The sequence below is a fragment of the Stigmatopora argus genome, chromosome 5 (assembly GCF_051989625.1).
Source record: "Stigmatopora argus isolate UIUO_Sarg chromosome 5, RoL_Sarg_1.0, whole genome shotgun sequence".
In the NCBI taxonomy this organism is placed as follows: domain Eukaryota; kingdom Metazoa; phylum Chordata; class Actinopteri; order Syngnathiformes; family Syngnathidae; genus Stigmatopora; species Stigmatopora argus.
Window position 1 is genome coordinate 4,787,545 of NC_135391.1, and position 15,549 is coordinate 4,803,093.

The window sequence follows — 15,549 nt, forward strand, 5'->3', positions numbered from 1 at the left end:
CGACAGCATTTTTACTGCAAATACACAGCAAACCACTGGGAATGCCGTGCCAATGAATCAAAACACAGAGGCCACGACGCGAGTTGGCAGCATTCTTTTGCTGGCACGACACGCACAGGCGACGAGCACAAGGTCATTGATGGAGACTTGCAACATAGTACAACCATCCATCTTACTAATCACTAGATGTGTCCTGGTGAATAATCATATTATGATAAATAGCTGACACATTCCATTGTGACAAATAGGTAGTGTAGACAGAGGTTGGATCCTTCGGCATAAAATGTTTGCAGAAACGGTGGATTATGCAAATTGACTCGTTCCCATACGTGCACGCGCACAAATCTACTTCCTGCTTTGCTGTATTTGCGCACTTCTTAGTTATGGTATAAAGATCAATCAATTTTAGTGTTGCTAACCACCACCACCCAAAAAATAAATAAATCTGCACTTCATCACGTGTAGTTTGAGGACACGTTTCCATGGATGAGCAGCAGCATCTAAGCTTTCCAATAACAAGCACACAGGCACGAATAGTACCTGCCGGGCTACATCGAACATATAATTAGGTTGTTGTTGTAAGCTTCCGGAACTTTACTTTCTGCATGAGTGTTTCCCGGCAACAAAATGTGATTTCCTTTAAGGAAAGGCAAGGTCTGATGAGTTTTGGTGCATAAAAATGGAGAGACTTAAACATCAAACCCATCAAAAACTGGGATTAATGAATGTTGTAGACCAAGGGTGTCAGACTCGGGTTGGTTCGTGGGCCACATTAACGTCAACTCGATTTCATGTGGGCCGGACCATTTTAGATATAATATTTAGATTTTTTATTCATAAATGAATTTAAAGAACTGGATTAAAAGCCCTGAATATTCCATTTTTTAGAGATCTAAAACAATGCTTATTTTAGCTTTTTTGAAATATATTTTTAGATTTTAAAAAATGATTTTTGAACTTAAAACAGAAAAAATGATTAAAAAATTACAATTAATGATTTAAAAGGGGGAAAAAATCAGGAAATTTAATCTACATCTATACTCTTCATTTTAATTTGATCCTAAAACAGAAAGTCAGCACTCATGATTTACTTTCCCGGGCCACACAAAATGATGCGGCGGGCCACATTTGGCCCCCGGGCCGCCACTTTGACACATGTGTTGTAGAATGTATTCTAGTAAAAGAACATTCCAAATAGTGTAATTTATTTCAATTGAAAATACATTTTTTCTGGTAAAGAGCCAGCAGCACTGCGAATATTTTGTAACACTACAAAAATGATACGCACAAATGCAGAGTATGCAATGAGTCGTCATGGAATATTGAAAATGTGAGAGACCAGTTATGTCTGTTCAATGGGGAAATTGTAAATAATAAGATAATGGCCAAACAGAAGGTATTAATTTCCAAATACCTTTTTTCAAATTCATGTACTACATTCATTAAATAGAGGTGTCCAGGTCCTCTTAAACTGCAAAAGTGTGTCACATTACGTTCAGTAATTGAGGTGAAAGTCACCCCTGTATGACAAAGCTTCCTTTACACTTAATGGTGCATTCAAAATATAGTGATCATTTGTGCAGGGTGACCTTTTGTGTGTACAATAATGATCATACGTGATTGATGCATTCATTTATTGCCAGTAAAAAGTTTGAAAACTTTGAATCCGGCTCCCCCCAAAAAATCAAAGTGTCTCATTTCTATTTTTGTTTGTTCAACATCCCTCACAAACATTGTCAGGATGAGGCAGGCTGAAAAAAATAACACTGGACTTGATTGAAAGTAGCACCTCAACATTGGACTGAGGCCCCCAGATGTAATTTCATATCCCATAAATACACCCACAGCGCGGAGTAAAATAATGTGAAATGCTACGTGTGAATGCCACCCTTAATTAAATCCACTCCCACATTCCCGTATTCGGCCTGCTTGTGCATTCCATGATAAGTTTTAAATGAATGTGCCATTTCAGCCTATCCTTGAGAAGGGAATACCTCCATTTTACATGTATTTGATAGGCCTATTATATGATAAGGTCAGGCAGTAGATCAAAGTGTATATTTCAGTGATAATGCTAATTTTACATGACATCCTGCTGTGTTGGAACGTTAGAAAGGGCAAAAGACAGGAGTCGGCCTTTGACCCGCAAGTGTTAAACATGTCCTTCTCTTACCAGCCAATGTTGAATTCGACGTGGGCATCAAAGAAGCCAACAACGGGGGCCGTGGCTGCGTTCCAGCCGTGAATTCTGGCTCGGATCAGACCTTCCCTTTTGTTGTTCCTCACGATCTTGACTAGGCCAGGGTAACGTTTGTTCACATACTGATCCAAGTTCAATTTCAGCTCCACTGTAAAAAAAAAAGCACATAGGAAAAACATGCCATAAACCGAAATAATTTCAAAATGGTGTTGCCCGGTAGTTAGTTGTTTTCCCAGTATAGTTGATTGTTGAATGTTTTTTTTATATATTATGTATGTTATGTATGTATATATAATAATATTTTAATGTGTATATATGTATATTATATTTTTATGTATATATATATATATTTCAGCAACACACTTATTTATATATTTATTTGTTTATTTATCTATTTAAATATTTATTTATATATTAATTTATATATGTATTTATATATATTTATAAAATTTATTTATTTATATATTAATTTATATATTTAGTTATTTATTTATATATTTAGTTATTAATTTCTATATTTATTCATTTATTTATGAACTTATTTATTACCTATTTATGTCTAAAATATCTTCATTCTTACCCTCTTGCTACTGTGACAATTAAATTTCCCGAATATGGGATGACTAAAGTTATCCAATCCAATTTTTGTCCTATACATGTAAATATAGATTGTTTCATGCATTATTAATTACTAGGTACATTACACTGTTAAAAGCTATTCCATTATTTTAATTCAATATGTTTTGGATAACTTATAACAGGTCACAAAAATATACTACAAAGAAACAAATAATACAGGAATATCATGATTTTGCATTTGTACCCCTGGGGTAACCAAACTATGGCCCCCTGAACATTTTTTATTGGCTCACAGCAAAGTGATTTAATCACGTGCAGTTCCATATTCCGATAAATCCGTTTTTCATTTACAAATCATTTACAATATCTTTATACCTCAGCATTATTTTGTTCACTCATTCACTGCCATTGACACTTATAAAGATCAAATCTGTTTTATATGGGAATGCTGGCATTGTAGAAGCAACTTCCACTGCCATTGGCTCGCAGTCAAATGGATTGGAGTTCTATCCATGTCACTTATAACAAATAACTTAATACGTTTAAACACTTTTTGAAGGATTCTAAAATGGCTACCGCATCCTTTGATTTTTCTGAAATGAGCACATAGAAAAAAAAATTGGACACCCTTGCTGTACACTACTAGAGTATAGCGTCTTATTCATCTACTATTTTGTAAATAGATCACCTTTTGGATTGGAACATCACATAAATAGCTTCTCTCTATTGCTGTTAGTGATGAGGCTGGTTGTCACCACTAAAAACAAAGTTTGCCGGGCAAGCGTCCAGCTGGACAAATTGTTTTCTTTCTTGTGTTTGAAGATAGATGGCTGCTGCTATGCTTTATTGCTGAGTGTCCTACTTCCAGAGAGAGAAATGAACCCGGGAGCATGAAGCGCAGCACCAGCTTCCGCCAGCATCCGCGGCTTCCTTTTGACTGTCGCTTGAAAATATGAACTAGACATGCATCCATTCATTTGCTATGTCACTTGTCCTCATTAGCGTAACTGGAGTCTCCCGTCATATACAATAGAGACATTTATTTATTTATTTTTGACGTGTACTTGTACATTCATGGATACTTTTTAGTCATAACAAGGAGAGTGCTGGCAGGACAAGAGCAATTGACAACAGGGGGAACATGACTTGTGATTCATCTACGGTGAATGGGTGACATGTACTGTGTGTGATCTTCTGTTTACTTCCACTCGGAGAGTTGCTTTTTTTCTTCTTCTAGAATTCCCGAGCAAAAGGCGAACGTGAAGTCAAAGCGCTTGGAAACGAACACACGTCGAGCATCTGTCCTCATTAGAATAACAGACTACACAGAAGTTAGAGATGCGAGGAGTGTATAGTGCAGGCTCTGTTTGGAAAATATGTCAAATACATATCATATCTCCTACACTAGAATTGTAACATTGGGAAATAGTTCAAGATATATATTTTTTTCCTGTTAAAACTGTTGTATATTTTATTGGAATGGGTACATGTTGATTGAAATATTTCAGGCCTTATGTTTTCTGTAATTTAGGGGAGCTTTTACAGATTAGATGTGTGACAAACTATTTTTTGGATACTGACAAAATATTAAATATGATTCTGTTAAGAATAGACATGTTAAAAGGTGGGACAATTTAAATCATTATAATCTCATTTGAGGATAGGTTCTAATTCTTTTTATATTAAGAAATGGGTTTGCCTTTTATGCAAATGTTTTGAAAACGTTAGAAAATTCGAAAAATTGTTAACTTGGGTGAAAATGGGCTAATAAAAGAACAAATAGGTTGCCAAGATAATTTCTCTCTACAAAAGTGTGCTACGAAAGATACAAATTTCTTTACAATATAAAGGGATGCATTTTTAATTTTGTTGGTACTTGTACAATGACAACAAAGATTAGACTTTTTTCTACAAATTGTGTCGGCAAATGCAAAAAAAGACCATATTTTAATTTAAATTGAGTTTTTTTCTCTTACCATTGCATCATGGCATATTAATTCATTTCCTGACACACGTATCAATATCCGCTGCACTGCCATATCATGAGAGAATCGCTATCATGAGCCTTATGTCACAGAGGTTCCCAAGATGGTGGCACAGTGGTAAAGTGGTTACCACCTTCGCCTCACAGCTCTGAGATTGAGGGTTCAAAAGTTCAGTAAGGTGAATAATTGGGAAGGTGATTAAAGCGTAAAAAAAAGCATGCCCTTTCCTTTGTGATTTCCTGGGCAACCTGTACAAAACATCACTTGGGTAAACATGTATGAATAAATTCATTAAGTCTGATTAAAATAGAATTCACTGCAGCTCATTAGCTGGCATACTTTTTAATGCAAAAGTGTAATAATCACTGGGAGAAAATTTATGGAACCGTGTGCCATCCAAGCACAAAAGTCCGTCCATGGAGAGCGAATTATGGAGTTTAGAATACATTGTAGAGCAATATATTGAACATAAATTAATTGATCCTCCAATGAATACATGAAGCATCATCATTTTCTTTTACGACAAGAGAGTTTTCAGCACCAATCGATAGTAGTTGAATCATTGTATGATCTGGATTATTTATACTTGTATAGTGGTACCTCGACATACGAGTGCCCCGACATACGAGCAATTTGAGATACGAGTAAAATTTTGAGCAAATATTTATCTTGAGATATGAAACAAATTTTGATATACGAGTAGACAGCGGACGCGAGATGCTGCTCATAAGAACATCATGGCCACTGTCTCTCTCCCCGCAACTCCCTCGTGTAATGTCTCTGGTCGCAACTCCCTCTTTGTAATGTCTCTGCAAGCACTGGGCGGAGCGTTGGATTTTTTCAGTTTTTTTTTCTCGTTAGTCATTGCGAGGCGATCGCTAATACGAAAGTTATATATGCTACTTCTCGTTGGCAAGTGGTCGTGCGTCGTGAGGACATTTGTGTGCATCATTTTGGGAATATTTTGAAGGGAATACAAAAGCAAACATCTAGGTTACATGTGAAAGTCAGTGTGGAGGCAGGGCAAAAAGAGCCAACCCGGGATAAGAAAGGTATACAAATGTCAAACTAAATTAGAATTAAGTTTACTGCTAGGTTCAATAAAACTTATTTTTGAGTGTGTCTGCATCGCAATCCAAGTTCATTTAAATTTGTTTATGTTACGTTACGAGGGCTTTGCCGTGCAACATCCACCCCCCCCACCCCCCCCCCCCCTCTGTCCGTCTCTCTCTCCCTCTCCCCCTTATAATTTTAGTACTATTAAACACATTTTAGTAATATTAAACCACTAGTTATGTGTTACTTTGTTGATAGATGGCGAATTAGAAGAAATAAAACATTTTTTCCAATCCAATATCCTGTTTTTGGTGTTTTTTCAGAGGGTTGATACAAATTAATTTGTTTTTAGTTCATTTCTATGGGAAACGTTCGTTTGAGTTACGAGAATATCGACATACAAGCACATTAAGCTCCTATCTCGGGGTACCACTGTACTCCATGTTTGTGCATGACCATGCATACAACAGATTTAAGATCATTCAATTTTTTAAACATCAACACATCAAAAAATATTATTTAGTATGTGATTTCATAATCGTTCATATTTTATAATCGTTTTTATAGGATCATTTGGTCTACAAAAACAGAAGCAACGCTTGCATCAGATTATGTACAGTGTTTTAATGAGGGTATTTGTCTGCTTCTGTTTTTCCATTTTGTTTTTTTTGCGTCCCATCTATTGTGAATGTTTTACTGATCTACTGGAGTTGTTTTTAGGTTTCTTTCAACTCTGCTAACCTGAAGGAGATTGACCAAACTGAGTGAAGAAGGGCCAAGGTTACTTTGCTCAGTGTTCCACCTACTCTAAACACAAAAGCCTTTGTGATGTGGAGTTGAGCATCATGACCTGAAATGCGCATCAAACAACATACGACTTGTCCTCATCTCCATGGGAACAGTACGATAAAAACGATTTGAAAAAGATGAAACTCACCTTTGTTTTCTCTTTTTTGAGCCTGTAGACAAACTAGGTCGACAGTTTTCAACCCCCCCTTAGTCATGTTACTCACTCACAGGGAGTCACATACTGCAAATTATCCGGTTTCACGGTTCCATACGCATAGAAATACATTTTCTAGACCACAGGTGTCAAAGTGGCGGCCTGGAGGCCAAATCTGGCCCGCCGCATCATTTTGTGCAGCCCGAGAAAGTAAATCATGAGTGCCGACTTTCTGTTTTAAGATCAAATTAAAATGAAGAGTATAGATGTATATTAAATTTCCTGATTTTCCCCCTTTTAAATCAATAATTATAATTTTTTAATCATTTTTTTCTGTTTTTACTTCAAAAATCATTTTGTAAAAACTAAAAATATATTTAAAAAAGCTAAAATAAACATTGTTTTAGATCTATAAAAAACTGAATATTCAGGGACTTTAATCCAGTTCATTTAATCCATTTATATAAAAAAAAATCTAAATATTATATCTAAAATGGGCCGGCCCACATGAAATAGAGTTGACGTTAAAGCGGCCCGCGAACCAACCCGAGTCTGACACCCTTGTTCTAGACTATAGAATCTGTTTAGGAACAGTTTGGGCTAAACATGTTACAGGAAACTAAATACAAACCAAGTAACAAGACAAAAATATAGGTTTAATAAGTAAGAGTAGGAAAAAGAGAAGAGACAAAAGACAGAAAAGTGATTATAATGTTCAAGGATATTGAATTACTACTATGAATTTAAAGGAAAACACTAACTTGACTGAGGTTTTTTTTGGCATTCAACATTTAGAAATTGCAGCCAGTGTAAACACTTTTATTAGTTGTAATGCATCTGAGGGAAACATCATTGACTTAATCACGGCTGAAATACAAAATTTACTGTATTTAAGCATTATTTATAAGAAACCCACAGTAAATCAAATTGAACACTCAGAAGTGCATCATCTATTCAATAAAAAACAATTATCAAAGGAAAGCACGCAGCTATGATTACATCAATTACCAGTGTCCATTCATATTTATGTTTGTTTCGTACCCCCTTTTACTCAATTTCATCTTTTGAATAGACTCGCCTTTTTATTTTTATTTTTAAATGTATCCTCCAGTTGCAATTCCTAATGATATCATCAAATCAATGAGTTTTAATGAATAATTGAGAACTATATTGCGGATTAAAGTTAAGAGTATGTGGCAAGAACACAATTCACTCTAAAAACATACACACTAAGGGAATAAATATATAATTTTGGACATGTTTCAACCAACTTTTTGGGTCAAATACTCCTCTTTTGTGCCCAGAAAGGTTAAACTGATATAAAAAATAAATAAAACCATGTTTAATTAGGCTGTTAATATGCTGTTTTCTTACCGCTATCGCTGTTGTCATCCACCAAGATGATTTCTTTAAGCAGGTGAGATGGCGTGTGGTTGACCACACTGTGTACGGAGCGCAGAATTACGGACAGAGCCTCGTTGACGAAGATGAAAACCACTGAAATCTGAGGAAGGTCTTCTGCATACGTTAGCTGTTTGCACCTGTAAACATACGTTCTGCTTTAGAATCATTGGCTAAACTTTTCCCACATTATGGTGACATTGGATTCATTCTCCAAAGTCTTCCACAAAAGACTGCATTGGCTGCAGGAATTCATTCCAAGCAAACAGGAGGACATCAATTCACCAATCTGTTGTTTTACAAGCGTAATCAGTTGATTGCAGTCAGGCGCTGGTTGTTGGAGTAGAAACCTGATTGGTTAAACTGACGATTATGGATTGGGAGGAACTAAATCCTAAAGTAGCTACATTTGGGTCATCGGGTTTGGAGACCCTGATCCAGCCCACGGGGTTGTTCCGCTTTATCCTCGTTGGGGTCGCGGGGGGTGCTGGAACCAATCATTCATACTCTAGATACAAAATCAAATGCTTTTTTTTGACATGGGTGCCGCAAAAACTGAATTGTGTCTTGTGTGATCTAGTATGCGCACCACTCAACTGAACTCAACTTTTGCCCCTGCAGTCAAAATGGCACCATAAAAATACCCTAAACCCAACCTGAAAATGCCGAAAAATAAGCACAAACCGACCAATGAACAGGAAGCAGCCTAGAAATTCCCCCAAAATCAATAGGAAATGATCCAAATTTTCAGGACATGACCTTGCCAAGAAAGTGACTCTAAATTAACTTCTTGCCTGCCATTGACAACAATAGACATCCCATTCACTTCAACTGTTTGTGGATTCTCATCTTACTCTCAGTCCCATTGACGGCGCTAGACGTACAATCCATTTTGAACGTCGTTCATTCCCAGTCCAAATGGAGATGTTTAGCACCGTCAATGGCGGCCAGTAAATTCTTGTTCGCCAAAAAATAAACTAGTTGGGGCAAACTGGGTTTGCCACCCCCGCTCAAGGGTCATGAAGTGTAACAATGCAACATACCATATTTTGCCGTTTAATATACCCGGGTATATTAAATGATTTTGCTTTTTTGAGTCTCCCGTTTGTGCGCCATTTAATATACCCCTGTCGTTTAATACATCCGGGTATATTAAACGGCAACTCAGCTTTTTTGGCCAGATTTGTATGGTGTTCATGGGGGCATAATTATAGATACTTAATTTCATTAAAATTCCAAGTCAGACTTTATTCAGCAGTAAGTAGTTTTAACTTGAGCAGTAAGTAGTTTTAGTCTGCAAAACATTGATGCACCCCGTCACAGCATAAAGAGTGCATAGTGGATCGTACGTTCCCGTTTGTGCGCCATTTAATATACCCCTGCCGTTTAATATATATTAAATGGGGGTTATATTAAACAGCAAAATACGGGAGTCAAACTGGGTTTGACTGGTGTCATGATGTGTAACAATGCAACATATATTCACCATAACGACAACGACCGCGCTACTTGCTAAATTGCTTATAAGTTGTTTCAAGTAAGACCTATGCAGATGCAAATTATTGAAATGAACACGTTGAATACTTCCCCACCTTCTCCTTCAAACAACAACCCCATGGTATTTTCCCTCCTACTAAGTTCAAGCTCCCTTTTACTTGTAGCTGACTGCGATCTTTTTTTCACTTACACACTACAACTTTGAAGTCAGGAATAAAAGTGTTGACAGGCCCTGAGCCTTTTCGATGAATTTATAATGCGGAATGCGTACAACGGCACAACAAAGTCGGAATCTTTCCACACGGTTCCAATTAGACTCTTCGCAGAAGAACTGACATGTCGGTTTTATTTGCGTCAGTCTCCTTTTTTTCATCTTTTCAGCATTGCCAAGTCATTATGCGGGGATAATGAAGTTGCTCTTATAAGTGTTGAGGTACGGATATTATAAAATACATAATGAAATACTTGTCCTATCTACGACGGGAACATCAGATTTTTTTTTAATTGAGTGTGATCGACCTTAAAGAGCTCCAAATGTATTTTCTTCAATTTCAAGCCAGGTTAGATGAAAAGACTATTCATGCAAGAGAAGTTAACATTCATTGGTGGTAATTTATGAGTCTTTCGATCCTCATATCAGACGTGACAGAAAAATTGGAATCTTGAGGATCAGTACTTGGCAGGTAAGCTGTAATTGAATCCCAAATTAGGGACATTACAGGGAAGAAGATTTTTAATTTTATCTCATGAGGGAAAGTAGAGACTTCCTGCATGAATGAAATTGGCGGAGATGGAGATGGTCATAGTTCAGCTTATAAAATATGTCTGTCTTAATCAACATCGAAACTCAGTTGCTTCATCACTGCTGTGATTGTGTTTGTTTTGTTATTTTAGTTTGTTTGTTTTTCATTTTTTTCCTGAGGCGCCATGCTTGCCATCTCATCTCTGCACTGCAGGTGCTCTCTTGAACTAGGACATCAGTGTGACTGTAAACTGCACCAGGAAAGGCAACCCACCAGGTTTATAAATATACCATAGAACAAAGGTGTCAAAGTGGCGGCCCAGGGGTCAAATCTGGCCCGCCACATCTTTTTGTGCGGCCAGAGAAATCAATTCATGAGTGCCGACTTTCTGTTTTAGGGTCAAATTCAAATGAAGATTATCGATGTATATCATGTTTCCTGATTTTCCCCTTTTTAAATCACTAATTGCAATTGTTTTAAACCATTTTTTCTCAGTTCAAGAAGCATTTTTTAAAATCTAGAAATGAATATATAAAAATATTTTCACACTTTAATATGGAACATATTTAAAAAGATTTGGTTTCCATTTGAAATTAAAAACAAATGATGAAAAGATGTTTTCCCTTACTAAGAAAAAAAGAACTCAAATAAACATTGTTTAGATCTATAAAAAACAGATTATTTAGGGCTTCTGATTCAGTTCTTTTAACCCTTTAAAAAAAAACCTATCTAAATATTACCGTATTTTCACGACTATAAGGCGCACTTAAGTCTTACATTTTCTCCAAAATAGACAGGCTTATAATCAAGTGTGCTTTATATACGGGAAAAAAATTTATCATTCATTGAGGGTGCGCCTTATAATGTGGTGCGCCTTATAGTCGTGAAAATACGGTACATCTAAAATGGTCCGGCCCACATGAAATCGAGTTGACGTTAATGCGGCCCGTAGACCAACCCGAGTTTGACACCCTTGCCATAGAAGAACGCAAAGTTCAAACAATCATATTTTGCAGGCCTATTAGTCAAGTCATTGATTTTGTCCCCCCTCATCAACTGTACAGTGACAAAACAGCATGATAGGTGGTAATTCGGCGCAGTTACAACATCTTCATGCATAATAAATTTGGCCGTTGTGATGGGACTACAATTTAAAAATCTCCCCAAAACATTGTACATTTTCCCTACGGAGTTTGTGATTTTTATTCTTTTAGCTCTCTGCAATAACACACGGGGAAACAGCTGGCCTACTGTGCCGTGATGTAGTGTAGGAGGAGAAATATAAAAAAAACACGGAGCGCCGGCGGGAAGCCTACAAGGCAAGCAGTGATTCGTGCAGCAGTGGTCGACAATACATGTGCCAAAGTTGGCTACAATTCCACCAAGGAAAGAAATTTGAGTCGAGTAATTGTTCTACTCATGCTCGTGAAGCCTTACTAGCATATTAGATGTGTTTACATGGGAAACAAAATGGCATTTATTTTTCATTTTGTAGCAAATAGAGCAGCCATTGACGGTGCTAGACGTCCATGTTTGTTCGTTTGTCACTTCCTGCTGATTTGGGGTCTTTTCCAGGTGACTATCTGTTGTTTGGGGGCATTTTAAGGTTTCTTATTGACTCACTGACGGCAGGGAGAGAATAAACGAATGTGATTGCGGAAATGGAGCAAAGTGCAGTAGTGCAGCGCCCTTTCCGATTTTTTTAAAAGCATTTAATTAATGTATTTACAGTATGAATGAGCTACAAATTGCCCATCAGACAAAACAACTCCGCGGGCCGAATCAGACCCCCTAGCGGGCCACATATGGCCCGCGGATTGCAGGTTTGACACCCCTGAAATAGAGGTATTCGATGTTTGACGTTGATGTTTAAACCTTATGAGAGCTAACATGCTAATATGGTTTTGCTGATGTTTAAACCTAATTAGAATAAGATTATTTGGGGGGGTTTTATATATCTTACTTACATTCGTCCGTCCATGTGCAGCCGGTAAAATGAAGTTGTGAGCATGTTTTGGATACACCACCTGGCTCCACTTTAAACCAGGCCTTTAATCTCTTTTCTAGACAATAAACATCACTGATATTCCCCCAAAGTATTATTTCAAGTCATTTTTTATGCACGTATCCGCTCGCACAGCAACTCTATTTGTTCCCTTTCACAGCTTTCTCTATGGCCTCCCTCAATCAGTCCTGCCAAGTGAATAAATACAATGAAAAATCTGGCAGTCAATTTGTATTGGGATCATTTTGCATCACCGTTTGACTTTGCAGATCCAAGCGCCATATTGCAGAATTGCCATCCAAAAATATATATGGACACGCAGTATATTCCTTCTATTTCATACTTTGCAAAGAGCCATTGGTTATAGAATGCATTGACCTATAATACAGATACATTTGGACTTGACGATGATTTCCGTGTTGAGGCTACACATTGACCTGGTCGTTTCGCTAATTATGTCATCTGGTTTGTACCTGTCCTACGTCTTGTAAGGCTGTAACAGGAGTGATTGACTCATCTGCTGAAACAGGTCCGAGCTCAACAGCCAGCAGTCATCATTTGACCAAGAATCAGCTTTGACAGAAACAGAATGCTGGATTAAGATGTATTTCCAAGATACCTCCCCCATCTCCACCTGTGCCAGCTTGCAGTCCCAGCTGCTGGCTTTGGCGTTTTCCCCGGAGGAACTTGTACATGCTGTGGATTTCAAGTAAAGCAATGCCATACCATCATAGTTTTACCACACCATACGTAGTATATTTCCTCAAAAACTGCTTATTTCACACTTTCGAAAGTCCACTTAAGTGATTCCCACAACCACTACAACGAGTAATGATTAAAACCGATCCTTATTAGCCTGTTATCCTGGTATCAGCTAACTCCATTAGCAATTGTATGCCATCTAGGCAGAGATAAATATTAAGGATTTTGGTGGAGATGCATCAGATCAAATGTAAATTAGATAACCATATTTTCCGCACTATAAGGCTCAACTAAAAGACTTCAATTTTCTCAAAAGCAGGCAGTGCGCCTTATAATCTGATGTGTCTTAGATATGTATTGGTTAACAATTGTATGAAATTGCTTTTAGCACAGCTCCATTGAGTTGATGTATAACATACTACTACTGCATTTGATAATTTAGTGCGCCTTATATATGCAACCAATTTTAAGATAAATCTACATATACATATAGAGTAATATGGTAATTCAATGCTGTTACAAATTATATAGTATATCAAGTCACAGATGTAGGAATATATAACAGAATATGTAAGACCAGACAGTAAAAAGCACATAAATAAGAGTATTAACCAATCAAGTATTTTCTTTATGTGTCAGCTGAAATACATTTGTTCCATCAACAATTTAGAAACGTTAGCATCTTGTCAAGCCTTTATTGTTTTTCCTCCCACAGCCCAAAAAGCCATTATCAGACCAAGGCCGCAGCCCAAGGACATCAAATCGAGGCCGCTTAAGTCCCAGTTGGTGTCTTGCACAAACTTGAAGGGCAAAAGACAAAAACAGGCAAGTGGCCAGTGAATTGGGGATTACAAGCTTTTGTGAAATGGCTGCAATTATGACATGGGCTGCCTTAGGGGGGCCTACAAAGTCACTCGTAGTTCTATTGGCTCCTTAACCAAAACATTAAGAAGAAGCAGTGCGCTCACCTGTCAACGATAGTAAATGACACATACAGACCACTAACTTTTCCACTTGTATGCCCACCTGAAGATCTCCAACATTTGAGAATCAGTCACAAAAATTCAAAGTGCAAGAATTAAAGCCCAATACAACCAACGGATCACCATACATTTGAATATATATACTGTAACAGTCTTAGTGTGCATGCTGCTTTTTCATGCTTATATGGTTATTATGAAAGGATATCATTTAAAAGTCCGTAGATCCACTAAAACATAAAATGCAAGGGAAGATCATCTTGCATCTTGTAATCCCAGCAGTGTAACGATCATTGAACACAACTAAATAGTTGCCATTTAATAGCGGAAGCAAGCCACTCGAACAAATCCCAAACCACAATTTTTGGGGTAAAGTTAATTAAAAAAGTATTTCCCAAAATCCCTTCTACTCCAGAGCTACTCTTTGCTGACTTTATTAATTAACATTTTTATACTCGCCCTTCTCCAGTGTTGACAATTGCTGCAGTCTCATCTCATCTCATTTTCTGAACCACTTTATCCTCACTAGGGTCGTGGGGAATTGCTGCAATCCTCCCAAGTAATTACTCCCATTCTTCCATGACACTCATACTAATGTAATTTAGTCCAAAATATGCACAAGTAATACAAGTCATTCATTTAAAAATGACTTTTATGAAGAATTCCACTGTCTTCTTCTCATTTATGATGAGTTTAAGAGTATTTAAAGTCATTTTCTTTGTGCTCTGTAACCGGTTTGTTATCCTTGACCAACTAAGCTCTTAAAAATCACAAAGTGATCCAGAAAGAAATGCATTGTGGGTACTTATTTCCACTTATTGCTAGTTTTCTATGCTGCTTTTTGTCGTCATCATTAATGTATTTTGCTGTACTCTGCTTTTGTTTTAATTTTTTTTGTTTGATTTCTATATTTGGCAATTGTTTGCCTCTAGTAATGTTGTATGTATGTTTTTTTTCTTTTTCTAATGAGCCCCGTTGACTTGTTCCTGACTGTTTTCTTGGCAGCGCCGCCTTTAATTTTCCCACAACCTGCAGATTTGTCTTCTTAAAGGACACACTAATTAGTCTGTTGTGCTTACTCATGATTGCTTCTTAACTATCGTTAGCTAATCTTGACACATATGTGGCCTTAAAGAGGCAAAACGCTGACCAACGTGGAAGCATATTATTTCTGTAGTAAACAACAGAGTTCCAGCTTCATTTGCAATTCAGACAGATTTGTAACACACAAAGCCCCCAATGAGAAGCGGAGGGCAGCCTCCGCGTAATTATCGCCATAAAACACCCGCTGTGCAAGAATGTCCCAAAGGAAGCCTTTAACGTTTTACATTTACAAGGGTCAATTTGATTTTTTTGCTGTTTTATTCATGCAACATTCCAAACATTGCATCTGCAAAGCAGTTTCAACGTGAGGGGACATCTTGTTTTTGGAAAGAAGATTAACAGGATGGGTACAGC

The 15,549-nt window shown here is 37.2% G+C and overlaps 1 protein-coding gene across 2 annotated transcripts in view; it reads right to left on the bottom strand.

The window, feature by feature from the left end:
- The window catches only part of galnt9 (polypeptide N-acetylgalactosaminyltransferase 9), a 71,426-nt gene that overhangs the window by 32,976 nt on the left and 22,901 nt on the right, over positions 1-15,549 (bottom strand). For both annotated transcript variants that reach the window (XM_077601319.1, XM_077601318.1), the window contains exons 3-4: positions 8,138-8,304; positions 2,174-2,348 (exon numbers count right to left, since the gene is read on the bottom strand). In XM_077601319.1, the coding sequence (XP_077457445.1) occupies positions 2,174-2,348; positions 8,138-8,304 (342 nt within the window). The remainder of the gene's footprint in view (positions 1-2,173; positions 2,349-8,137; positions 8,305-15,549) is intronic.